The sequence below is a fragment of the Eucyclogobius newberryi genome, unplaced genomic scaffold (genome assembly GCF_026437365.1).
Source record: "Eucyclogobius newberryi isolate DKJ021-1_F unplaced genomic scaffold, fEucNew1.0.hap1 SCAF_13, whole genome shotgun sequence".
In the NCBI taxonomy this organism is placed as follows: Eukaryota; Metazoa; Chordata; class Actinopteri; order Gobiiformes; family Gobiidae; genus Eucyclogobius; species Eucyclogobius newberryi.
Genome location: NW_027315757.1, coordinates 32,405,347 through 32,431,701, shown reverse-complemented (window position 1 = coordinate 32,431,701; position 26,355 = coordinate 32,405,347). Strand labels below are relative to the sequence as shown.

The 26,355-nt window shown below is 42.6% G+C and overlaps 1 protein-coding gene across 2 annotated transcripts; it reads left to right on the top strand.

Annotated features, from left to right (window-relative positions):
• The first annotated feature begins 10 nt into the window (after positions 1-10).
• On the top strand, positions 11-25,951 carry cnn1b (calponin 1, basic, smooth muscle, b). Of its 2 annotated transcripts, none has more exons than XM_072443598.1 (7): positions 11-177; positions 21,280-21,401; positions 21,494-21,560; positions 23,565-23,702; positions 24,119-24,235; positions 25,076-25,222; positions 25,602-25,951. In XM_072443598.1, the coding sequence occupies exons 1-7, from the start codon at positions 118-120 to the stop codon at positions 25,728-25,730; spliced, it is 780 nt and encodes a 259-aa protein (XP_072299699.1). In that variant the 5' UTR covers positions 11-117; the 3' UTR covers positions 25,731-25,951. The 2 variants fall into 2 exon arrangements, with proteins under 2 accessions (XP_072299699.1, XP_072299698.1); XM_072443597.1 differs by having other exon boundaries at positions 12-177; positions 25,485-25,948.
• The last annotated feature ends 404 nt before the right edge of the window (positions 25,952-26,355 follow it).

Here is a 26,355-nt window from a genome sequence, read left to right as displayed (position 1 = left end):
GAGACAGAGATAGAGACAGAGATAGAGACAGAGATAGAGACAGAGATAGAGACAGAGATAGAGACAGAGATAGACACAGGCAGAGACACAGGCACAGGCAGAGACAGAGACAGCAGCATGTCAACACACTTCAGGAGCGGCCCATCCTTCGGCCTGTCCGCTGAGGTCAAGAGCAAGGTAAGAGGAAACACCACAGACATAACGTGTCCCTCCATGTGCGTCTCCTGTTGTGGACATTGTGCGTCTCCTGTTGTGGACATTGTGCGTCTCCTGTTGTGGACATTGTGCGTCTCCTGTTGTGGACATTGTGCGTCTCCTGTTGTGGACATTGTGCATGCACTGAAACAAAAACACAATAAGAGTGTTTTCCTGTGTGAAATGGGCCGATATTGAGCTTCTAAACATATAAACATTCTTTTAATTTGGACCCAATATCTACATTAATCTCTATCTCAAATAATACAGGAGTTTTCTGTTAAAAATAGGACAATAGTTTTCAAAGTACTATAACTGTCTTTTATAATCGGATCTAAACCCGAACAATATTAGGTCTAAATTTGACAAAAACATTGATAAGATAGTTCAAAATAAAGAGTTAAATAAAGAGGACAAAACCATGAAGACATTTGTCTCTAAATGAAATAAATACTCTGCATAGAACCGGAGGCACTTGTACCACGGGTTGAGAAACTCTGCCGCGTGACATTAAACGTATCCATCTCCGTGGAGACGAGCATGGGATACCAGCAGGCCAAGTTACAGGTCAGATCTCTGGAGAAGTGACCCCGCTCACTGCTGTTTCCAGGTGTTTTGTAATTTAAAAAAGGTTAGGGTTAGGGTTAGGGTTAGGGTTAGGGTTTAAAATATGTAATTTAATGTTTGTTTTTAATGCTAAGTTTGGTTCAATACTGTGGAGCATTCTAGGCAAAGCAATAACATCTCCACGGAGACAAACTGGTGAGATTACCCATCATGCAGTGCACCTTCACTTGTTTGTGAAAGCTCAGGTCATAATGTGAGACGGGACGGTTCTGCAGCTCGTGGATTGTTCTCATGTTTTGTTGTCGTCCCGTGAACAGTGGCATCAGTCGGCGCCGCTTTACCTCCGTGTCCCCTCCATGGACACACGTCCCTGTCACTGGTCCCGTGTCCCTGTCACCAGGCTCTCTGTCATGTCCTGGCCCAGGTGCCGCTGCATTATGTCAACAAAGCAGAGGTGAAAACAGGCCCAGAATATTGACTCGTTCCCAGGTCGAGGACTTTACAGGCTAATGTTTGTCAGTCGGTTGAATCATTGAAGACTTTTAGATTTTTACATTTCGCACCAACAAGAGAACTTTTGTTATGTAATCACTGCTCTAGTGAAGTGAACCTGTAACCATGTAACCGTGACAACAACCCTCAGGTCGTAGTCATGTTGACACGTTTACAGGTTCACTGAACAGAACAATAGTACAGACGTTGAATGGACATATTGTTGGATTTAGTTTTGTCAGTAGAGTTGGTATTTATTATTTCCTTTATATGACGATAAACACTTTTGATTCTTAGACACAAAACATATTTCTATTGGTGTTTTTGAACCATTTAGAAAACGTAAAACCTGAAGATGTGAAGAACTTAACGTTACATTGCTGGAAAAATTATACTTTCTAGTCTAATGACATAGTCTGAATCAAATAGTCAGCTGTGGATACAACAGAGACATCATTACTACTACTACTACTACTATTACTACTATTACTACTATTACTACTATTACTACTATTACTACTATTACTACTATTACTACTATTACTACTACTACTACTGCTACCACAACTACAACAACTGCAACAACTGCAATAACTACAACAACTGCAACAACTACAACAACTGCAACAACTGCAACAACTGCAACAACTGCAACAACTGCAACAACTGCAACAACTACTACAACTGCAACAACTGCAACAACTGCAACAACTGCAACAACTGCAACAACTACTACAACTGCAACAACTGCAACAACTGCAACAACTACTACAACTGCAACAACTACTACAACTGCAACAACTACTACAACTGCAACAACTACTACAACTGCAACAACTACTACAACTGCAACAACTACTACAACAACAACAACTACAATTACTACTACTACTACAGTCCAAATTCTTGTTCAATGGTAATGTAATATCTTTATTAAACTATATTTTTAAACTTCCTATAAGTTATCTGTCATTTTCCTCTACCTGCGTTGCAACAATGAAATTTCCCCATGTGTGGACAATAAAGGAATATCTTATCTTATCTTATGTCACAATCGCTCAAACTTGGAGAAGAAAAGGGGGAAATATATCAGGCAGCACAGGTACACTCTCCATAATAACCATAATTAACATAATCTGATGGAATAGATCGTTAAGGCTTGACCGTCCCTCTTCTTCAGCCACTTTCACTTGTACAGAACGCACCGCTGCCATGTACACACCCAACGTCATGACCGTAAGTAGCGGCAGGAGTTTTGACGTTGCATTCCAGACGCGTGACTCCAGAGCGGCCGGGACGCACCAGGCCACTGTCAGGTACGGCAGAACAAAGCCCTGGCCTTGTAAGGACGTAGCAGCAGCCTCCCCTCGCCGCGGCGCACTCTAAACAGTTTACACGGACGTCAGGGCGGACAAAACACTGCCCTGACACAAACCAGGCAGACGGGACGACGGCGCGTCAGCGGTGCCGCTCTCCCCGACTCGTACTCGCGCAGCACGTTTCCAATAATCTGCCTTTTATGGTAAGATTTAAACGACGGCGCGCAGGTCGACCTATTGTCCTGAAGCTCGTGTGTGAAATGTGACAGACGTCCTTTACATTTGACGGACGGACATTAACAAGGCAATATAATTTACTGCGTCGTGTGTCTGTAAGTGGTTTAAAAGTGCAGCAGGGTTTGTGCTTTTCAATCTCTCTACACATTTGGATAAACACGATTCATTACTCTTTGAAATAATTGTAATATTAGCCAAATAATTGATGCCATTGCCGTTATGGTGCAGTACACACAGACCTTTCTGGTGAGGCTTAGTCAGGAATGTTCCACAGTATGGCATTAAACATATCTCCATGAAGACACACTGGTGACGCCACCAAGTTACAAGTTAGATCTGTGAAGAGGCGAGGCTGCTTATAGTTTTTGATTTTATATTAGCCATAGTGAAAACACCTGTAATTGAATAAATGCATGTTTAATACTGTGGAACTTTCCAGGCTAAGCACTTTCCTCTTCATGGAGATAAGTTGAAGCAGATTCAGTTTTTATTTATGGGGCAGAGACATATCACACTATTTCATCCTAGTGCTCACGTTTAAAAGATTCAAGTTTTGACGACATATTTGTATCTGGTATTTGTATCTGGTATTTGTATCTGGTGAGAGGCGAGTAGACACTGTGGCTTAGTTGGTCAAAGCACTGGAGATCCTTGGTTCAAATCCTGATGAGCAGTCACACGGGGCTCTGCGTGTTTCCCCTGACCGGCTGGAGCGTCCCCCCCGGGACACTCAGCCAAAGGTGTACGAGCACAGACAGTCTTCCCCACATGCAGGACAATCTTCATAATTGTATGTATAAAATAGCCTTCATATCTGTGGTAGTGACATTCTCAGTGTGCAGGACGCGCAGACTGTCGACCCTCGATTCAAAAACCCCTCCCAAATAATTGACCGTTTCACATGACTTAATCTGTCAATCTTTCCATTCATTGCCCAGCCCTATATTTGTGGCAGACTATTACTTTTATACCTTTGGATGAATGCCATGACGTGTGTCTGCTGCTGGGTCAGCTCACCTCTACAGGGCACGAGCTTCAAATGATTCTAGGTTTATAGAATCATCAGGATCATAGGTGTCATGTACATTTGCAGCTGGGAATAGGCCTTTGTTCCATGAATAAAAGCTGAATCAGCTTCAGGAAAGCAAATATTTCAGAGACCAGAGTGTGTGCTGCCGTCATAAGAGCCTCAAGAGCTTCTTGACATGAGAATTAATGAGAATTTTCAGGCGTCCAACGTGGGGAGTCAGTATGTGCTTTAAGGGAGCGCCCAGGAACCCTCCAGAGGAAACTCATTTCCACTGCTTTAGTCAGTGATCGTGTCTTTCAGGTCATTGCCCAAAGCTCATGACCATAGGTGAGGGCAGGAACGTAGATTGACCTGTTTTCCTTTCGACTCAGCTCCTTCCTCAGCACAACAGTCCACCTGTCAATCACACGCTCCATCCTTCCCTCACTCGTGAACAAGACCCAGAGATATACACACAATTGTGAAGGAGAAAAACATACATGATTTACAGATTATTATTGTTATTAGGCCCGAGCGCCACAAGCTGGCGAGAGGCCTATTAATCTCGTAAGGCCGTGCAAAGCACGGCTGCGAAAGTGCGCACGAAGTGCGCACGAAATCGAGCGCAAAGCGCTCGCCCACTTCCAAACACTCACTAACCCACTCCTTCACTCATGCACGCCCCGTGCATACTAATTAGTAGTAGGAAAATGGAACATTACCGTTGTAAACGGGCGAAGCCCGTGCAAAAGTGCGCACTAAACGAGCACTTTACATTGAGATGACGGCCGCGAAGCGGTCGTCATCCCCATATAAAGCACTCATTTGCGCTAAGTATCTCACGAATACGTTTCCCATCTCTTGCATGTTCCGTGCATATAACCATGTAATGCAAAAATTGAACATTATTACTGTATAGAGGGCCAAAAACACAAAGTGGGCGGAGCCCACTCAAAATTAACGAAAGTACCCTTCAGTGACCAGGGACCCACACCATGAGGCAGGAAAGCGCGAGCGCTTTCCGAAAATGTATAGTTTATGATATTTGAAAAATGGGAAACATTGTTTTCGCATCGGAATATTATTCTTTCTTCTTCTTTCTTCTTCTCGGGACCAACCCCCCTATTTTTCACCCAGTGAACATTGACGAAAAGTCACAAAAATGTTCACACCTCTAAAAATCGTGCCTCTCTACATTCTGGCTATTTCCCTTTTCTAAAATAAAACAAATTGGCGCGTCAGCGCCCCCAAATGTACCAAAAATGCATTGAGAGATGGGAAATGACCCCAAAAAAATCTGATCGTAGAATCATGAAATTTGGCGCAGAGGTAGATGGTGACAAGAGAAGTAAAAAATATTATTACGGCAACGCCGTCCGCCCAACCAAATGTCGGCCATATTGCTTCAAAAATGGCTAAACATGACTTTGGAGTTTTTCCAAACTTTTACGAACTCCTCCCAGGGCGTTGGCCCTAAAAAGCTGAAATTTGGTGAAAATGCTACTGAGGAGTGGGACATCAAAAGTTATCCAAATTACATTGATACCTGTCACGGTCTCTGTGCGGCGAGGCCGCAAACTGCAGCAAGAATTTCAGAAATCTCCCAAATTTTACATTTCTGCCGTTTGCGCAGATAAAGTCCGAATTGCGTCAAATTAGAATCAGTTGTTAAACTCTTTGCCCTAAACCTACTTGAAGTGAAATAAATTAATTTGGAGCCACAGCGCCCCCTACAGATTTTATATGGAGGTTAAATATTTAGTTTTACGAAATTATATGAAATTTGACACACAACTCAATTTTAGAATCCCCATCAAAAAAGTCAATGAGACCCATGTCATAATTGTTATGGCTTTGCCGTAACGATGACCGAAACCTCCCATGTTATTCCAATGGGGAAATCGCCAGAACATGTTTACACTTTAGACTTTCACAAACTCCTCTTAGGGCGTCAGCCCTATTAACCTGGAATTTGGTGAGACTCATCTTCAGGGGTGGACCATCAAAAGTTATCCACATTTTTATTCAAAGAGTCAAGGTGTCTGTGCGGCAAAGCCGCACATTTTGCCAAGAATTCAAAATAAAATTGCTTTTTGATGGTAAAACAAAGGGGAGAAGATGTGACAGCGTCACAGATTCAGCAGTAGGCGTAATAAAAGGACAATTGGGGCGCGTTAGCGCCCCCTCCTCTTGCGGTGTGGCGGCGGCGTAGCGAGGGCCGATCATTGCCGCTTGCGGCTATATTTAGGCCCGAGCGCCACAAGCTGGCGAGAGGCCTATTAATCTCGTAAGGCCGTGCGAAGCACGGCTGCGAAAGTGCGCACGTAGCGCACGAAATCGAGCGCGAAGCGCTCGCCCACTTCCAAACACTCACTAACGCACTCCTCCACTCATGCACGCCCCGTGCATACTAATTAGTTGTAGGAAAATGGAACATTACCGTTGTAAACGGGCGAAGCCCGTGCAAAAGTTCGCACTAAACGAGCACTTTACATTGGGATGACGACCGCGAAATCCCCATATAAAGCACTCATTTGCGCTAAGTAGCTCACGAATACGTTCCCCATCTCTTGCATGTTCCGTGCATATAAGCATGTAATGCAAAAATTGAACATTATTACTGTATAGAGGGCCAAAAACACAAAGTGGGCGGAGCCCACTCAAAATTATCGAAAGTACCCGTCAGTGACCAGGGACCCACACCATGAGGTAGGAAAGCGCGAGCGCTTTCCGAAAATGTATAGTTTATGATATTTGAAAAATGGGAAACATTGTTTTCGCATCGGAATATTATTCTTTCTTTCTTTCTTTCTTCTTCTTCTTCTTCTTCTCGGGACCAACCCCCCTATTTTTCACCCAGTGAACATTGACGAAAAGTCACAAAAATTTGCACACCTCTAAAAATCGTGCCTCTCTACATTCTGGCTATTTCCCTTTTCTAAAATAAAAAAAATTGGCGCGTCAGCGCCACCAAATGTACCAAAAATGCATTGAGAGATGGGAAATGACCCCAAAAAAATCTGATCGTAGAATCATGAAATTTGGCGCAGAGGTAGATGGTGACAAGAGAAGTAAAAAATATTATTACGGCAACGCCGTCCCCCGAACCAAATGTCGGCCATATTGCTTCAAAAATGGCTAAACATGACTTCGGAGTTTTTCCAAACGTCGTACTTTTACGAACTCCTCCCAGGGCGTTGGCCCTAAAAAGCTGAAATTTGGTGAAAATGCTACTGAGGAGTGGGACATCAAAAGTTATCCAAATTACATTGATACCTGTCACGGTCTCTGTGCGGCGAAGCCGCAAACTGTAACTAAAATTTCAGAAATCTCCCATATTTAAAATTTCTGCCGTTTGCGCAGATAAAGTCCGAATTGCGTCAAATTAGAATCAGTTGTTAAACTCTTTGCCCTAAACCTACTTGAAGTGAAATAAATTCATTTGGCGCCACAGCGCCCCCTACAGATTTTATATGGAGGTTAAATGTTTAGTTTTGCGAAATTATATGAAATTTGACACACAACTCAATTTTAGCATCCCCATCAAAAAAGTCAATGAGACCCATGTCATAATTGTTATGGCGTTGCCGTAACGATGACCGAAACCTCCCATGTTATTCCAATGGGGCCAGAACATGTTTACACTTTAGACTTTCACAAACTCCTCCCAGGGCGTCAGCCCTATTAACCTGAAATTTGGTGAGACTCATCTTCAGGACCATCAAAAGTTATCCACATTTTCATTCAAAGAGTCACGGTGTCTGTGCGGCAAAGCCGCACATTTTGCCAAGAATTCAAAATAAAATTGCTTTTTGATGGTAAAACAAAGGGGAGAACATGTGACAGCGTCACAGATTCAGCAGTAGGCGTGATAAAAGGACAATTGGGGCGCGTTAGCGCCCCCTCCTCTTGCGGCGTGGCGGCGTGGCGGCGGTGTGGCGGCGGCGTGGCGAGGGCCGATCATTGCCGCTTGCGGCTATATTTATTATTATTTTTCTTGTTCTTCTGCTTTTTGAGCTCTATTTTGACCCCCTGAACATGCTCAAAAACTCACCAAACTTTGCCCAAAATTCAGAATCGGCGAAAAATTTGATTTTTTTCTGGGCCATTTTTTTTTTCGTTCAAAAATGGCGCGACAGCGCCACCGACAAAAGTCAAAATACATTGCGCCTATGGGAGACGCCCCGAGGTCAACTTTGGCGTAAAGCTACGAAATTCGGGACACGCATTCCTCTCATGAGGACAAAAAAAAAATATTATTGTGGCCACGCCCCCAGACTTACCCTATGGCCGCCATCTTCCTTTGAAAATGAAAACAAGCTGAGTTAGCCATTTTGTTTACGTCAAACTTTGACGAACTCCTCCTAGGGCGTTTTGCCCACCGACTTCAAAATCGGCGTACGTCCTCTGGACAAGTGGGGCATCTAAAGTTATCCAATTTTTTGAGATACCTTTTACGGTCTGTGTGCGGCGCAGCCGCAAAGTTGGACAACTTATTTTGGAATATTGCAGATCTAAAAATTGCTCCCATTTGATCAAAACCAGTCCGATTAGGACCAAATTTGAATCAGTTGTTAAACTTTCTAGTTTGGACCAGTTTAGGCTGACAAAATTGAAATGGCCGCGATAGCGCCCCCTACAGAGTGACCTTTAAATTAACATTGAAGGTCAAAAATTTGTTTTACCAAAATTGTCTAAACTTTACCCAAAATTCTATTTTGCCGTCCCAATCACAAAAGCCAATCACAAAAATGCCTAATTTTTTACGGCGTAGTCGTAGCGATGACAGAAACCTCCCATGTTATCCCTATGGGAAAACCACAAAATCTCTCAAATTACCACATTTTTATGTTTTACACTTTAACGAAGTCCTCCTAGTGCGTTTTGCCCACCAACCTCAAAATCGGTGTACGTCCTCTAGACACGTGGGGCATCTAAAGTTATCCAAATTTTAAGGATAACTTTTACGGTCTCTGTGCGACGGAGCCGCAAACGTTTCCCAGAATTCTGACTATTTGGCCTTCAGAGTGGTCTATAAACAATAGAGTTTTTTTCCAAATGACATGACATTTTGCACTAAATTCTAATTTGCCATCCTGATCATACAAGTATGAGAGCCAAAGTCATATTTTGTACGGCGTAACCGTAGCGTTGACAGAAACATCCCATGTTATCCTTATGGGAAAATCGTAGAATCGCTCAAATCACCACATTTTTACGCTTCACACTTTAACAAACTCCTCCTAGGGCGATAGCCCGATCAAGTTCATATTTGGAGAATATCATCTACACAAGCGGGGCATCAAAACTTACCCATATTTTGATTCTAAGTGCTACGGTCTCTGTGTGGCGGACCCGCAAATATATGTCAGAAATGGGAAAACAGCGAAATCTCTAAAATGACCACATTTTTACGCTTCACACTTTAACGAACTCCTCCTAGGGCGATTGCCCGATCAAGCTCATATTTGGGGAAAATCATCTACACAAACGGGGCATCAAAAGTTAGTCATATTTTGATTTTAAGTGGTACGGTCTCTGTGCCGTGGAGCTGCAAATATACTGTCACAAATGGGAAAAACGCCAAATCCTTGAAATGTTCACATTTACGCTTCACACTTTAACAAACTCCTCCGTGGGCAATAGCTCGATCAAGCTTTACTTTGGGAAAAATCATCTACACAAGCGCGGCATCAAAAGTTATCCATATTTTTATTCCAAGTGCTACGGTCTCTGTGTGGCGGCGCAGCAAATTTGACTGACACTTGTGTTGATTTGCATTGGATTGGCCATGTCAATTGTGTCGCCGTCTGTCAAGTTCTTTTTTTATTCAACACACAATAAGGGCGCCATCTTTATCAAGTCGAAAGCGCAGAGTCGGAAGGCCGGCGGCCCGCGAGGGCCGTTGGATGCCGCTTGCGGCTTTAATTCTTTCTTTCTTTCTTTCTTCTCGGGACCAACCCCCCTATTTTTCACCCAGTGAACATTGACGAAAAGTCACAAAAATTTGCACACCTCTAAAAATCGTGCCTCTCTACATTCTGGCTATTTCCCTTTTCTAAAATAAAAAAAATTGGCGCGTCAGCGCCCCCAAATGTACCAAAAATGCATTGAGAGATGGGAAATGACCCAAAAAAAATCTGATCGTAGAATCATGAAATTTGGCGCAGAGGTAGATGGTGACAAGAGAAGTAAAAAATATTATTACGGCAACGCCGTCCGCCCAACCAAATGTCGGCCATATTGCTTCAAAAATGGCTAAACATGACTTCGGAGTTTTTCCAAACGTCGTACTTTTACGAACTCCTCCCAGGGCGTTGGCCCTAAAAAGCTGAAATTTGGTGAAAATGCTACTGAGGAGTGGGACATCAAAAGTTATCCAAATTACATTGATACCTGTCACGGTCTTTGAGCGGCAAAGCCGCAAACTGTAGCAAGAATTTCAGAAATCTCCCAAATTTAACATTTCTGCCGTTTGCGCAGATAAAGTCCGAATTGCGTCAAATTAGAATCAGTTGTTAAACTCTTTGCCCTAAACCTACTTGAAGTGAAATAAATTAATTTGGAGCCACAGCGCCCCCTACAGATTTTATATGGAGGTTAAATATTTAGTTTTGCGAAATTATATGAAATTTGACACACAACTCAATTTTAGCATCCCCATCAAAAAAGTCAATGAGACCCATGTCATAATTGTTATGGCGTTGCCGTAACGATGACCGAAACCTCCCATGTTATTCCAATGGGGCCAGAACATGTTTACACTTTAGACTTTCACAAACTCCTCCCAGGGCGTCAGCCCTATTAACCTGAAATTTGGTGAGACTCATCTTCAGGACCATCAAAAGTTATCCACATTTTCATTCAAAGAGTCACGGTGTCTGTGCGGCAAAGCCGCACATTTTGCCAAGAATTCAAAATAAAATTGCTTTTTGATGGTAAAACAAAGGGGAGAACATGTGACAGCGTCACAGATTCAGCAGTAGGCGTGATAAAAGGACAATTGGGGCGCGTTAGCGCCCCCTCCTCTTGCGGCGTGGCGGCGGTGTGGCGGCGGCGTGGCGAGGGCCGATCATTGCCGCTTGCGGCTATATTTATTATTATTTTTCTTGTTCTTCTGCTTTTTGAGCTCTATTTTGACCCCCTGAACATGCTCAAAAACTCACCAAACTTTGCCCAAAATTCAGAATCGGCGAAAAATTTGATTTTTTTCTGGGCCATTTTTTTTTTCGTTCAAAAATGGCGCGACAGCGCCACCGACAAAAGTCAAAATACATTGCGCCTATGGGAGACGCCCCGAGGTCAACTTTGGCGTAAAGCTACGAAATTCGGGACACGCATTCCTCTCATGAGGACAAAAAAAAAATATTATTGTGGCCACGCCCCCAGACTTACCCTATGGCCGCCATCTTCCTTTGAAAATGAAAACAAGCTGAGTTAGCCATTTTGTTTACGTCAAACTTTGACGAACTCCTCCTAGGGCGTTTTGCCCACCGACTTCAAAATCGGCGTACGTCCTCTGGACAAGTGGGGCATCTAAAGTTATCCAATTTTTTGAGATACCTTTTACGGTCTGTGTGCGGCGCAGCCGCAAAGTTGGACAACTTATTTTGGAATATTGCAGATCTAAAAATTGCTCCCATTTGATCAAAACCAGTCCGATTAGGACCAAATTTGAATCAGTTGTTAAACTTTCTAGTTTGGACCAGTTTAGGCTGACAAAATTGAAATGGCCGCGATAGCGCCCCCTACAGAGTGACCTTTAAATTAACATTGAAGGTCAAAAATTTGTTTTACCAAAATTGTCTAAACTTTACCCAAAATTCTATTTTGCCGTCCCAATCACAAAAGCCAATCACAAAAATGCCTAATTTTTTACGGCGTAGTCGTAGCGATGACAGAAACCTCCCATGTTATCCCTATGGGAAAACCACAAAATCTCTCAAATTACCACATTTTTATGTTTTACACTTTAACGAAGTCCTCCTAGTGCGTTTTGCCCACCAACCTCAAAATCGGTGTACGTCCTCTAGACATGTGGGGCATCTAAAGTTATCCAAATTTTAAGGATAACTTTTACGGTCTCTGTGCGACGGAGCCGCAAACGTTTCCCAGAATTCTGACTATTTGGCCTTCAGAGTGGTCTATAAACAATAGAGTTTTTTCCAAATGACATGACATTTTGCACTAAATTCTAATTTGCCATCCTGATCATACAAGTATGAGAGCCAAAGTCATATTTTGTACGGCGTAACCGTAGCGTTGACAGAAACATCCCATGTTATCCTTATGGGAAAATCGTAGAATCGCTCAAATCACCACATTTTTACGCTTCACACTTTAACAAACTCCTCCTAGGGCGATAGCCCGATCAAGTTCATATTTGGAGAATATCATCTACACAAGCGGGGCATCAAAACTTACCCATATTTTGATTCTAAGTGCTACGGTCTCTGTGTGGCGGACCCGCAAATATATGTCAGAAATGGGAAAACAGCGAAATCTCTAAAATGACCACATTTTTACGCTTCACACTTTAACGAACTCCTCCTAGGGCGATTGCCCGATCAAGCTCATATTTGGGGAAAATCATCTACACAAACGGGGCATCAAAAGTTAGTCATATTTTGATTTTAAGTGGTACGGTCTCTGTGCCGTGGAGCTGCAAATATACTGTCACAAATGGGAAAAACGCCAAATCCTTGAAATGTTCACATTTACGCTTCACACTTTAACAAACTCCTCCGTGGGCAATAGCTCGATCAAGCTTTACTTTGGGAAAAATCATCTACACAAGCGCGGCATCAAAAGTTATCCATATTTTTATTCCAAGTGCTACGGTCTCTGTGCGGCGGCGCAGCAAATTTGACTGACACTTGTGTTGATTTGCATTGGATTGGCCATGTCAATTGTGTCGCCGTCTGTCAAGTTCTTTTTTTATTCAACACACAATAAGGGCGCCATCTTTATCAAGTCGAAAGCGCAGAGTCGGAAGGCCGGCGGCCCGCGAGGGCCGTTGGATGCCGCTTGCGGCTTTAATTCTTTCTTTCTTTCTTTCTTCTCGGGACCAACCCCCCTATTTTTCACCCAGTGAACATTGACGAAAAGTCACAAAAATTTGCACACCTCTAAAAATCGTGCCTCTCTACATTCTGGCTATTTCCCTTTTCTAAAATAAAAAAAATTGGCGCGTCAGCGCCCCCAAATGTACCAAAAATGCATTGAGAGATGGGAAATGACCCAAAAAAAATCTGATCGTAGAATCATGAAATTTGGCGCAGAGGTAGATGGTGACAAGAGAAGTAAAAAATATTATTACGGCAACGCCGTCCGCCCAACCAAATGTCGGCCATATTGCTTCAAAAATGGCTAAACATGACTTCGGAGTTTTTCCAAACGTCGTACTTTTACGAACTCCTCCCAGGGCGTTGGCCCTAAAAAGCTGAAATTTGGTGAAAATGCTACTGAGGAGTGGGACATCAAAAGTTATCCAAATTACATTGATACCTGTCACGGTCTTTGAGCGGCAAAGCCGCAAACTGTAGCAAGAATTTCAGAAATCTCCCAAATTTAACATTTCTGCCGTTTGCGCAGATAAAGTCCGAATTGCGTCAAATTAGAATCAGTTGTTAAACTCTTTGCCCTAAACCTACTTGAAGTGAAATAAATTAATTTGGAGCCACAGCGCCCCCTACAGATTTTATATGGAGGTTAAATATTTAGTTTTGCGAAATTATATGAAATTTGACACACAACTCAATTTTGGCATCCCCATCAAAAAAGTAAATGAGACCCATGTCATAATTGTTATGGCTTTGCCGTAACGATGACCGAAACCTTCCATGTTATTCCAATGGGGAAATCGCCAGAACATGTTTACACTTTAGACTTTCACAAACTCCTCTCAGGGCGTCAGCCCTATTAACCTGAAATTTGGTGAGACTCATCTTCAGGGGTGGACCATCAAAAGTTATAAACATTTTTATTCAAAGAGTCAAGGTGTCTGTGCGGCAAAGCCGCACATTTTGCCAAGAATTCAAAATAAAATTGCTTTTTGATGGTAAAACAAAGGGGAGAAGATGTGACAGCGTCACAGATTCAGCAGTAGGCGTAATAAAAGGACAATTGGGGCGCGTTAGCGCCCCCTCCTCTTGCGGCGTGGCGGCGGCATAGCGAGGGCCGATCATTGCCGCTTGCGGCTATATTCATCATTATTATTATTTAATTTTTAAGTATTTCAGTATTCAGCCCCTTCCGATGAGTTGGATTCAATGGCTGTCAGAAGTGGCCTGATGATGATGAAAGATTGAATGTTGACCTTAAACAGAGTCCACCTGTGTCATCTAATGTCAGTATAAATGCCACTGAAGTGTGAAGGGAAAGATCGTCGGGGAGCAAACGGCATCATGAAGTCCAAGGAACAGGTCAGGGATGAAGTTGTGGAGAAATGTAAAGCCGGGTTAGGTTATACAAATATTTCCCAAGGTTTGAATATGGCACAATTAAAAACCTACAAAGACATGGTTGTCTTTGTCAAAACTTACAGACCAAACAAGGAGATCACTGATCAGAGATGCAGCCAAGAGGCTCATGGGAACTCTGGAGGAGCTGCAGAGATCCACAGCTCAGGTGAACAACTATTAGCTCTGCTCTACACAAAGCTGACCTTTTTATGGAAGAGTGACAAGAAGAAGCCATTGTTGAAGTCCTGTTGCCAGAAGCTATGACTGTGAACACCACCTCCACAGTCAAACATGGTGGTGCAGCCTCAGGCTGTGGGGCTGCACCACCTCCACAGTCAAACATGGTGGTGCAGCCTCAGGCTGTGGGGCTGCACCACCTCCACAGTCAAACATGGTGGTGCAGCCTCAGGCTGTGGGGCTGCACCACCTCCACAGTCAAACATGGTGGTGCAGCCTCAGGCTGTGGGGCTGCACCACCTCCACAGTCAAACATGGTGGTGCAGCCTCAGGCTGTGGGGCTGCACCACCTCCACAGTCAAACATGGTGGTCCAGCCTCAGGCTGTGGGGCTGGTGTTCTTCAGCCGGGACAGAGAAGATGCTCAGAGTTGATGGGACGATGGATGGAACCAAATACAGGGCAATCTTAGAAGAAAACATGTTGGTGTATGTAAAAGACCTGAGACTGGGGTGAAGGGTCAACTTCAGCACGACAACGACCCTAAACATAAGATAAGATATTCCTTTATTGTCCACACATGTAGACGCAGGTAGATACAGAAGAAAAGAACAGATAACTTATAGGAAGTTTAAAAAACACTCTTAATAGAAGAACTCTTATAAACAAAAACTCCTATAGACAAAACCTCTAATTTCTTAATAAGGAATGGAGGGGAAAAATAAATAAAGATAACCTAAATAAATTAAAAAAAACAGCTAGCGTAAGACAAAATGATACTAATAATAATAATGGTAAAATAAACACTCTATTTACATCAGAAAGCCACATAAAGCCAGAGCTACCATGGAATGGTTTAGCACCAAACAGGGAGAGGGCGAGGGAGGGAGGGAGGGAGGGAGAGAGGGCGAGGGAGGGAGGGAGGGAGTGAGGGAGAGAGGGAGGGAGAGGGGGAGAGAGGGAAACATGAGCGGGTCCAATGAGAGGAGCGAGGGAGAGAGGGTGAGGGAGGGAGAGAGAGAGAGGGCGAGGGGGGGAGGGAGGGAGTGAGGGGGAGAGAGGGGGGAGAGGGAGGGAGTGAGTGAGGGAGGAGTGATGGTGGAGAACGCCGTTTCTCCCTAGTTTGGTGATGGAGGCTGTGCAAACCCTGCTCCTTTTGAAATGCTTTTGTTGGCCTCTGATCCCAGACTCAGAAGACTTATCTGCAGAACATTCAGGAGTATTTGATGTGTGAGTGTGGCAGGCAGGGCCGGCCCTTCCACTAGGCCGTATAGGCGGGTACCTGGGGCGGCACTGCGGGGGGGGCGCCCCCCTCTGGATTTTATTTTTTTATTTTTTTAATATATATTTTTTTGTGCTTGGCCGAGTTTTTTGCGCCCCCTTCTATGTATCCAAACACTATTTTGGAATTGACAAATAAATCTAACGAAAGGAGAAAATCGAAAAATCGAAAGCAGTGTGTTACGTATTCTAGCAAGTCGGGGGTATCACCTCTGGGGGCGCCAGGGGAGTAGCTCGCCTAGGGCACCAAATGTGCTGGGGCCGGCCCTGGTGGCAGGGTCACATGATTGGGGGGGAAATACTGCTTGCGGTTTCTTTCTGAAAAACAAATCGTGTCTAGTCGGCAATGAAATATAATCATAATTCTGTTCTGGTCATAAACGCAGACAAAAAAGACCTGTTATAACAAAGACGGCAACATTTTTAAATTAGAATTTAAAAAATATATATAATAAACCATTTCAGGTTTGAATCAATGGTACATTTTTACAGTTAGAAGCCTTTCAGGTGGCATATTCCAATCTTTTATTTAGTTCAAAATGTACTTAAGTCTCAACGTACAATAGAAATATATTTTAACTAAATGAAAAAATAATCAAACTAGTCGACTAAAATAATTGTCAGGGACTTGCTACTATAATGTTTAATTGGATTCGCACAAAATATGAACGTTTAATCGCAATAATTCCATGTAGGTTTGGGCAAAATATTTATATATATATTTTTTCTTCCTCATATTGATCAAGTTAAAATGTTCCATTTTATTATGTCTTAATATAAACAAAACTAATATTAATATCTATAGCATACAAGACGGGCTTATAGTAATTGAAAAAAACATTTTTTTTTATTTTTTTATTTCTACCTTCAAAGTCTGAGCTCTTCTTCAAAACCACATTCTGTTACTGACCGAGGAGTGACGATTAAAGAGGTCTGAATCTCCATCTGAATAAAAACCCCAACCCCAAACACACAAACACCACAAACACCACAAACACACAAACACCCCAAACACACAAACACCACAAACACCACAAACACCACAAACACACAAACACCACAAACACCACAAACACCACAAACACACAAACACACAAACACACAAACACACAAACACACAAACACCCCAAACACACAAACACCACAAACACCACAAACACCACAAACACACAAACACCACAAACAACACAAACACCACAAACACCACAAACACACAAACACACAAACACACAAACACACAAACACCACAAACACCACAAACACCACAAACAACACAAACAACACAAACACCACAAACACCACAAACACCACAAACACCCCAAACACCCCAAACACCACAAACACACAAACACACAAACACCACAAACACACAAACACCCCAAACACCACAAACACCACAAACACCCAAACACACAAACACCACAAACACCACAAACACACAAACACCCCAAACACCCCAAACACCACAAACACACAAACACCACAAACACACAAACACCACAAACACCACAAACACCACAAACACCCCAAACACCCCAAACACCCCAAACACACAAACACCCCAAACACCCCAAACACCCCAAACACCCCAAACACCACAAACAACACAAACACCACAAACACCACAAACACCCCAAACACCACAAACACCACAAACACACAAACACCACAAACACACAAACACCACAAACACCACAAACACCACAAACACCCCAAACACCCCAAACACCCCAAACACACAAACACCCCAAACACCCCAAACACCCCAAACACCCCAAACACCACAAACACCACAAACACCACAAACACCCCAAACACCACAAACACCACAAACACCACAAACACCCCAAACACCCAAACACCACAAACAACACAAACACCACAAACAACACAAACACCACAAACACCACAAACACCACAAACACCCCAAACACCCAAACACCACAAACAACACAAACACCACAAACACCACAAACAACACAAACACCACAAACAACACAAACACCACAAACACCACAAACACCACAAACACCCCAAACACCACAAACACCACAAACAACACAAACACCACAAACAACACAAACAACACAAACACCACAAACACCACAAACACCACAAACACCCCAAACAACACAAACACCCCAAACACACAAACACACAAACACCACAAACACACAAACACCCCAAACACACAAACACCACAAACACACAAACACCCCAAACACCACAAACACCACAAACACCACAAACACACAAACACCACAAACACACAAACACCACAAACACCACAAACACACAAACACCACAAACACACAAACACCCCAAACAACACAAACAACACAAACAACACAAACACCACAAACACCACAAACACCACAAACACCCCAAACAACACAAACACCCCAAACACCACAAACACCACAAACACCACAAACACACAAACACCCCAAACACACAAACACCCCAAACACACAAACACCACAAACACACAAACACACAAACACCCCAAACACACAAACACCACAAACACACAAACACCACAAACACCACAAACACACAAACACCACAAACACACAAACACCACAAACACACAAACACCACAAACAACACAAACAACACAAACACCACAAACACCACAAACACCACAAACACCCCAAACACCACAAACACCACAAACACCACAAACAACACAAACAACACAAACACCACAAACAACACAAACACCACAAACAACACAAACACCCCAAACACACAAACACACAAACACCCCAAACACACAAACACACAAACACCACAAACACCACAAACACCACAAACAACACAAACACCACAAACAACACAAACACCACAAACAACACAAACGCCACAAACGCCACAAACACCACAAACACCACAAACACCACAAACACCACAAACACCACAAACACCACAAACACCCCAAACACCCCAAACACCCCAAACACCCCAAACACCCCAAACACCCCAAACACCCCAAACACCCCAAACAACACAAACACCGTTTGATTTACTCCAATTAATTCTGAAGTAGAAACAAACTCTGCTCTGAGGGAAATCGGATTTAAAGTCTTGCCAAGCTTGTTGTTGGTGAATGAAGGAGTAAAGCTGCTGGAGGTTTGGACTGACAGAAGGTGGACCGAGCATTTGTTGGGTTTGTTGGGCAGAAAATATATATATATATAAATATAAATATATATAAATATATATATATATATATATATATATATATATATATATATTTATATATATTTATATTTATATTTATATTTATATTTATATATATATATATATATATATATATATAAATATATATATATATATATATATATATTTATATTTATATTTATATTTATAATTATAATTATAATTATAATTATAATTATAATTATAATTATAATTATAATTATAATTATATTTATATTTATATTTATATTTATAATTATAATTATAATTATAATTATAATTATAATTATAATTATAATTTATAATTTATAATTATAATATATATTTAAGGACTATTTTGTCTTCATTTGTGGGTTTGGACCACATAAACTGACCTTGACTCACAATGCTTGACTGAAAATAAGTGGCTTTCTTTTTATATTTGACCTTCCCATTGCAGAACATGTAACACGTTGTTTCTAATAGAATACAAGACATTTGGTTGTTTGGAGAGGAAATGATCTGTAACTGTAACTGTACTTTTACAGTCCTATAAAGTGTGGGGTAAACCCTAAACCCCAAAATACAATTATGGGAATGTGTTTGTGCCAAAAAGAACAAAGTAAGGATGATTTTTTGATTTTATGATTGGATGTAACACCATTTGATATCATTTCCTCTCCAAACATCAGATGTGTAAAAAGCAATAAAATTAAGCACAAAAAGTAATGTTGTAATTTAAAGTGAAGACAATTATAGCTCTGTATTTACTGTATTTACTGTATTTAGTTTTTCGTGGCATTGTAGGAGCGTCATGAGCAGGAATGTCCACAGGCCTTTTTCATTTCAACTGTTATTCTTATTCCCCACATCTCTGTGTTTTATGAGCCAATAATGTCCACAGCCACATACAGTGAGATCGTCTTCTCTTTTATGAGAAAGGAGTTATTTTAGGAACAAAATCCCACATATGAAGCAAGTCATTTCCTAGTGTATGTGCACATGCAGTACTGTGTGTACTCTGTGTGTACTCTGTGTGTACTCTGTGTGTACATTCTCTCTCATACACTTTATGGCAGGATATAGGACATTCATTTCTTTTGGCTTTATGTAAAACACATTTGACTTGTGTTGGTGGCACAGTGGCTGAGTGTCTGGCAGAACTCCCGCCTTATAGAGAAATGTTTCAGGTTTGACTCCCGGGCCAGAATGTGCATGTTTCTCCTACAGTTTGGGTGTGTTTAACCGGTTTCCCCTTCAACCCAAAACATGCTTCATGGTCCTGACCAGGCCTAGCTCCAGATGGGTCCCTGGGGGCTCCAGATGGGTCCCTGTGGGGGCTCCAGATGGGTCCTGGGGGCTGTGCTGTGGCACCTTAAAGGAATTGGATGTAAGATTCTGAGCCTAAATTCTAACCTTTATTATCACGGTAATCACAGAAACATTGGACATGTTCAATTCATGTCCATTTTGTTGATGTTGTAGTTTGGTTTTTGGTCCTCAAGATTATCCTCCAATCAGAAAGAAGAATGAGCCTCACATGAATCTCTCATTTGGCTTGAATCCTGTTGGAAAGAAACCTAAAAGTCCTCTCTCTGATCTGAATCCTCACCAGCCAAAGCCCAGCACAAATCCTGAACCCTCACTGAGCCGCCTCTGCCGCTCAGTGAGGATTTCTGGAGGTTCTGTGCCACGACCTGTCCATTTACTAATTCAAAATGGTGCTGGCTACAAGCTGTTCCTTTAACTGTTCAGATTGGAAATATACTGTGCAGAAAGTTCATTGGGGACACGGATACCACTTCAAACCTACTGCGAATCGATTTTATCTACAACAATGATAAAAAAGAGAAGTTTGTGTGTGCAATATTTCCCTCATTAGAGCCTCGTGAGGCAAAAGATCAGCTCCGCCAATGGAAAGACAAACATTTCACGCTGTAATAAACCTTTAGTATTTGGTGAGAAGAAACTTGCAAATGTCAGAGTATCAATTGTTTATTCCTGGTACAAATACTTCTTTAGCCAATCTTGTGCTTGCTCTTTCTTTCCAAAATACATTCCAAAAATGCAAAAATGCAAGACTTCTGAAGTGAGTTTAGTTGAGACTCGCACTCTCCTTTTATCTTCAGCGCACTCCTCGACTCCTTCAAAAGGTCTATAATATTTTGTGCTACAACCTTAGCTTCTGTGGCTATTGTGCAGTTAAAACAGTAGGTTAAGAACATGGAGGATTAACGTGACTTCTTCCTGCCCCTCGTTGCTCGTCAAATATTTGCCAATCACACCTGAAGAGGTCACCTCCTCGCCCTTTTCTCTACTACAGTATGATCACCTGACCTGTATTGATTTTTGTCTTTCAGTTGGCTGGAAAGTATGACCCCCAAAAGGAGGAGGAGCTTCGGCTGTGGGTGGAGGAGGTGAGCGGTAAGAGGATCGGGGACAACTTCATGGAGAGTCTCAAGGACGGAGTGATACTGTGCGAGTGAGTGCGCTGTTGGATGGCTCTTTTTTGACGTAGTCCACCATAAAATGATATCACTGCCTCTTTAAAACAGTCTTGACTTGACTTTGCAGGCTCATAAACGCTCTCCAGCCCGGCTCTGTGCGAAGGATCAACCAATCAAGTCAAAACTGGCACCAGGTACGCCGCTGGAGCAAAACGTCAGAAAGAGATGCCACTACTTACTCTCACTTTTTTCTTTTACATTTATTTGCATTTTAATGGCCATCATTTCAAAGGACGTCCATTTTACCACTCTGTTTATGGGCTCTTTACAAGGCAGAAAACATAAACAAGGATTTTAATAGTTAGACTTGAAAGCCTGACGGGAATTCTCACTGGGATTCTTCTCGTTCAAGAGCTGATTTCTGGATGTTTAGTTCCATTATTCCCTTTGTCTTAACTGTGCATGTTAGCCATATGCTTGTACATCCCCTATATGATTGACCTTTAGGCCTTAGTTATTTTATTACTTGGTTTACGGATCCGCCGCACTTAGATTATTGATTTCTACAATATAAATCAAATAAATTGGGCTACCCCAAATAAATTGTCTGTTTGCTGTAACCCGAGTCAACATTTTTCATCTGGCTCGGTCGGTAGGCAAATTCTTATTTTTTTTACACCAGGGGTCAGGCTTCAACAGTCAATGACGGAAAACAACTCTATCAACCCGATCAGGAGACTAAATCTCACAATTTTAAGACATTTCAATCAACCTTTTGTAAGCCGCTATCCTTTATTTTGGTAGCGAAGGCGAGCGGGGGGAACATGCGGGGGACACGGGCGCCGCCATGTTTGTTGTGATGACGCTGTTGGGCGTGTTTCAATCCCAGAATGCATTTGTGTAAGTCAAATTTCACACCCTGACAGAGCCTGGCATTACTCTGGACATGTCAGTGGCGCCGGCAAGGGTAAACCACCTTGTTAAAGGCAATATGACAATTTTCATGTGCGCCCTGTTTTGTTACAGACACATGTGGAGGACTGATAATGATGACTTATCAGTCCTTTGAGATGAAAGTCAAGTTAACAAGCGTGATAAAAATATTTGTCACGGTGGTTCAGGACAGACCGGCCGGTGAGTCGGCAAAATAATTAAAAAATAAAAGATTTTGATGTATTTTAGGCAAAATGCTGATATTTATTTTTCAGTCGGCTAGTTTCATAGCGGGTCGGTTGGGTTATGGCAAACAGACATATTATTTTGCTCAGCCTTATTATAATTTTTTTTTTTTTTTATAAAGTACCGCCAACAACGCAAAATAGCTTCAAATTAAATATAAAAAGCGGTATTAGGTCAAAAGATAAGAGCGCGCGAAGCAATTTTTGGTCAAAATCCTGCGCGAGTTTATGACTGAGCGGCTCCGTCCCTGCGCGCGGCCCCGGGACGGCATGAGAAGACCAGCGCGCCCGTCTCTCTGTCTGCTGTGCGCTGCCCCAACTCCTTTATATCGCAAATACACATTTTAAACCCGTTTACCACATTTTCTCCAGCGTGTTTTGCCGTGACTAAGGCTGCACACTTAGAAGGCTGCACTCTTAGAAGGCTGCACTCTTAGAAGGCTGCACACTTAGAAGGCTGCACTCTTAGAAGGCTGCACTCTTAGAAGGCTGCACTCTTAGAAGGCTGCACACTTAGAAGGCTGCACACTTAGAAGGCTGCACACTTAGAAGGCTGCACACTTAGAAGGCTGTACACCTAGAAGCGTCAATTCTACCAATGCAAAACACGCTAAATCTACTGTTGCACGCTCCTGCGCGCCGTGTCTCCCCCTCCTCCTCCCGTGGTGCCTTTTGGGAAAACCCGGAAGAAAAAATCTTTTGAAATTGAAATTATATTTATATTTCGTCCGCCCGTTCAATATATTTCATTTAAAAATCCGTAAACCGAGTAATAAAATAACTGCGGCCTTACTTAAATGCTATTTTTGAGAAGGAAAATGGATGATAGATGTACAGATTTGTGCTTCTTATAGTTAAATACTTTCCAAAAAAATTCAAAGCTATAGGGCTAAAAATAAAGAGTTTTAAATATTGGAAATGGGCACCTTCAGTGAGAATGACGACTGCAGTACTCATACCACAATAACCAAATATTCTGTTTTCCCCTGCTAATCAGATTTTTCCCTCTTTCATGTTCAGCTGGAAAACATCGGGAATTTCGTGCGGGCCATCACGGAGTACGGCCTGAAGCCTCACGACCTGTTCGAGGCCAACGATCTGTTTGAGAACGTCAACCACACTCAGGTCCAGTCCACACTCCTCACCCTGGCTGGAATGGTGAGCGCCAACATCTGCTGTGGGCGGGGCACGTTGTGTTGTGGGCGGGGCACGTTGTGTTGTGGGCGGGGCACGTTGTGTTGTGGGAGGGGCACGTTGTGTTGTGGGAGGGGCACGTTGTGTTATGGGAGGGGCACGTTGTGTTGTGGGAGGGGCACGTTGTGTTGTGGGAGGGGCACGTTGTGTTGTGGGCGGGGCACGTTGTGTTATGGGAGGGGCACGTTGTGTTATGGGAGGGGCACGTTGTGTTGCGGGCGGGGCACGTGGTCCCGTCAACAATCCACTGCTTTATTGAGACGTTCTCGGGTCTCGTTTCTGAATGCGAATTCCAATAAAGGCCCAATAGAAACGATGATATTGATATTGATGTTAATTTGCCTTTTTTTTATTTAAAACTTGCCACTTTTCTGATTTAGGCCAAGTCCAAAGGTTTGCATTCTAAATATGACTTTGGCGTGAAGTATGCAGAGAAACAACAGAGGCGATTTGCTCCGGAAAAGCTACGAGAGGGACGCAACGTGATTGGTTTGCAGGTCAGACAATATTTTATAATCATGTATAACTTCCAGGCTGCGAAATAGACGGGGGCCCGGGGCCCGCAAGCAGTTGAATCTCTGGCGGGCCCCCGGTTTGAGATAGGAGGGGGCCCACCGTGCCCCTCCTCGAAAAAAATCAAGATTTAACTAGTGATTTGGCCATATTCGGGGCATTTTCATCGCTTAAGTTTTGTTTTGACAGACACGCCCACTTCGCACGTCTTCTCGCTTCTCATTGGCCGAGCGGTCTCCGTGATGTAATATCGATGAAAGCGGGCATCTGATTGGCCGCTGCTTTCGTGTTGCGTTCACGTGTCCTCGGAAATGCCCGGTCTAATTTTTGGGGCAATGTATATATGTTAGTTTATTTTGTAGGACGTGATTTTATATATTCCACAAGATCTCCTTGTGTCAAAAATTGTAAACAGTATTTATTTTGTATCTAAGAAACATTATTATATTGAATTAAACAGTTTTAAAGATCATGATCTCTGGTTTATATGATTCAGTATTTGTGCTCTTCATATCAAATAAGATACAAGTACTTTAAATTGTTTTACATGCTAATAACCAGGTTTAAAACAACACATTTATCTTGTTCTTATGACGCCGCCATGCCGCGCGCGCTTGTGGGCCCCTGAAATTGCTTGGGGGCCCCTAACTTTGAAAATCTATTTCTCAGCCTGACTTCTAGTGGGATCAGAGGAAAAAGCACTGAACTAAAGTTAATTTAAAATGACCAATAACTCAAGTGAATCAGGTCATTATTATAGACGTGTCAAAGCGTGTTGCTTCTGTGCTATGTTCATGTGTACATTGTTTTCATCGTCTCTGTAGATGGGCACAAACAAGCTCGCCAGTCAAAAGGGCATGACTTCCTATGGCACACGACGCCATCTCTATGACTCAAAGATTGCCATGGATAATCCTCTGGACCAGTCCACCATCAGCCTTCAGATGGGCACCAACAAAGGAGCCAGCCAGGTGGGACTAGAGCTCAGAACTCAGTATCTATTCACCTATTACTAATATTACACTAATTAAACTGTAATGATCGTATAATTATAAAACGTTGTTCTCATTTGTGTCCAACTGTGGTTCCGTTTGAAACCTACAGCACGACGAGTCCCTTGAAACGTCTGAAATACACTCATAATAAACTCTTCTGGGCTCCGATGTAGTTCACTAAGAACCTCATGTCTCAACACTTCCTCTTCCTCTTGCACACTTCCTCTTCCTCTTGTAGGCCGGCATGACGGCCCCAGGAACTCGGCGGCACATCTTTGACAAGAAGCTGGAGCTGGAGAACTGTGACACGTCCACCATTTCCCTGCAGATGGGCACCAACAAAGTGGCCTCACAGCAGGGCATGACCACCTACGGCCTGCCCCGCCAAGTCTACGACAACAAGTACTGCGCCAATCCCTCCGAGTACTTCTATGACAATGGCGAGGCGGTGGAGTTCGATGGCTACAACCAGTATTCTGACTGAAGACGCCAACATTTCAACCACTTCCCACTCGCTTCAAACAACAACCAAACACCACTGTCACTGAGACTATTATTTGTCAGCCGTTGACATCATTGTTTATTCTGCTCCCCACAGTTTTTCCCCCACAACATATTTTTACTCTGAGGAACGTGTTGTTTGTCTTTCCATGAGTAAAAGAAAATGGTGGTTTACGTTTATTAGAAAAAAATTGCTGTTTTTTTCTGGAAAATGCCATGACGGTTTATATTTCGGTCTATATTCTCCAAACAGATGTTTTATCATTTTTGGTATTTATCATGTCACTTGCGTTTAGAGATTTTTTTCTTTCTTGCCACATTCAAGTGAGTACAAATGCCAAATGGATAAGTTTCTCGGCCATCTTGGTGCTATTGAACTTGTTGAATTTTCAGATTATAATAATTTTGAATGTTATGTACCTGTGCTAACTCTATGCTCACCTGCCCACTAAAGTGATGTAACTAAGCGGATTTGATGGTGGTTTGTTTAGCTCATGTGTGATATGTGCTGAAGATGGTGAAACAAACTTCTATTGACGGTGATTGTATTGACGGTGATTGTAAGTTAAAGCTGGTTTTGTTGTCAGTTTAGTTTCTAGCTTCTTCAC

Excerpts from the sequence above, each read along its gene's own strand:
- cnn1b (XM_072443597.1), top strand. The coding sequence starts at position 118 with ATGTCAACACACTTCAGGAGCGGCCCATCCTTCGGCCTGTCCGCTGAG. Across the intron at positions 178-21,279 it reads CCGCTGAGGTCAAGAGCAAG|TTGGCTGGAAAGTATGACCC; the intron begins GTAAGAGGAAAC and ends TTTGTCTTTCAG. Across the intron at positions 23,703-24,118 it reads TCCTCACCCTGGCTGGAATG|GCCAAGTCCAAAGGTTTGCA; the intron begins GTGAGCGCCAAC and ends TTTCTGATTTAG.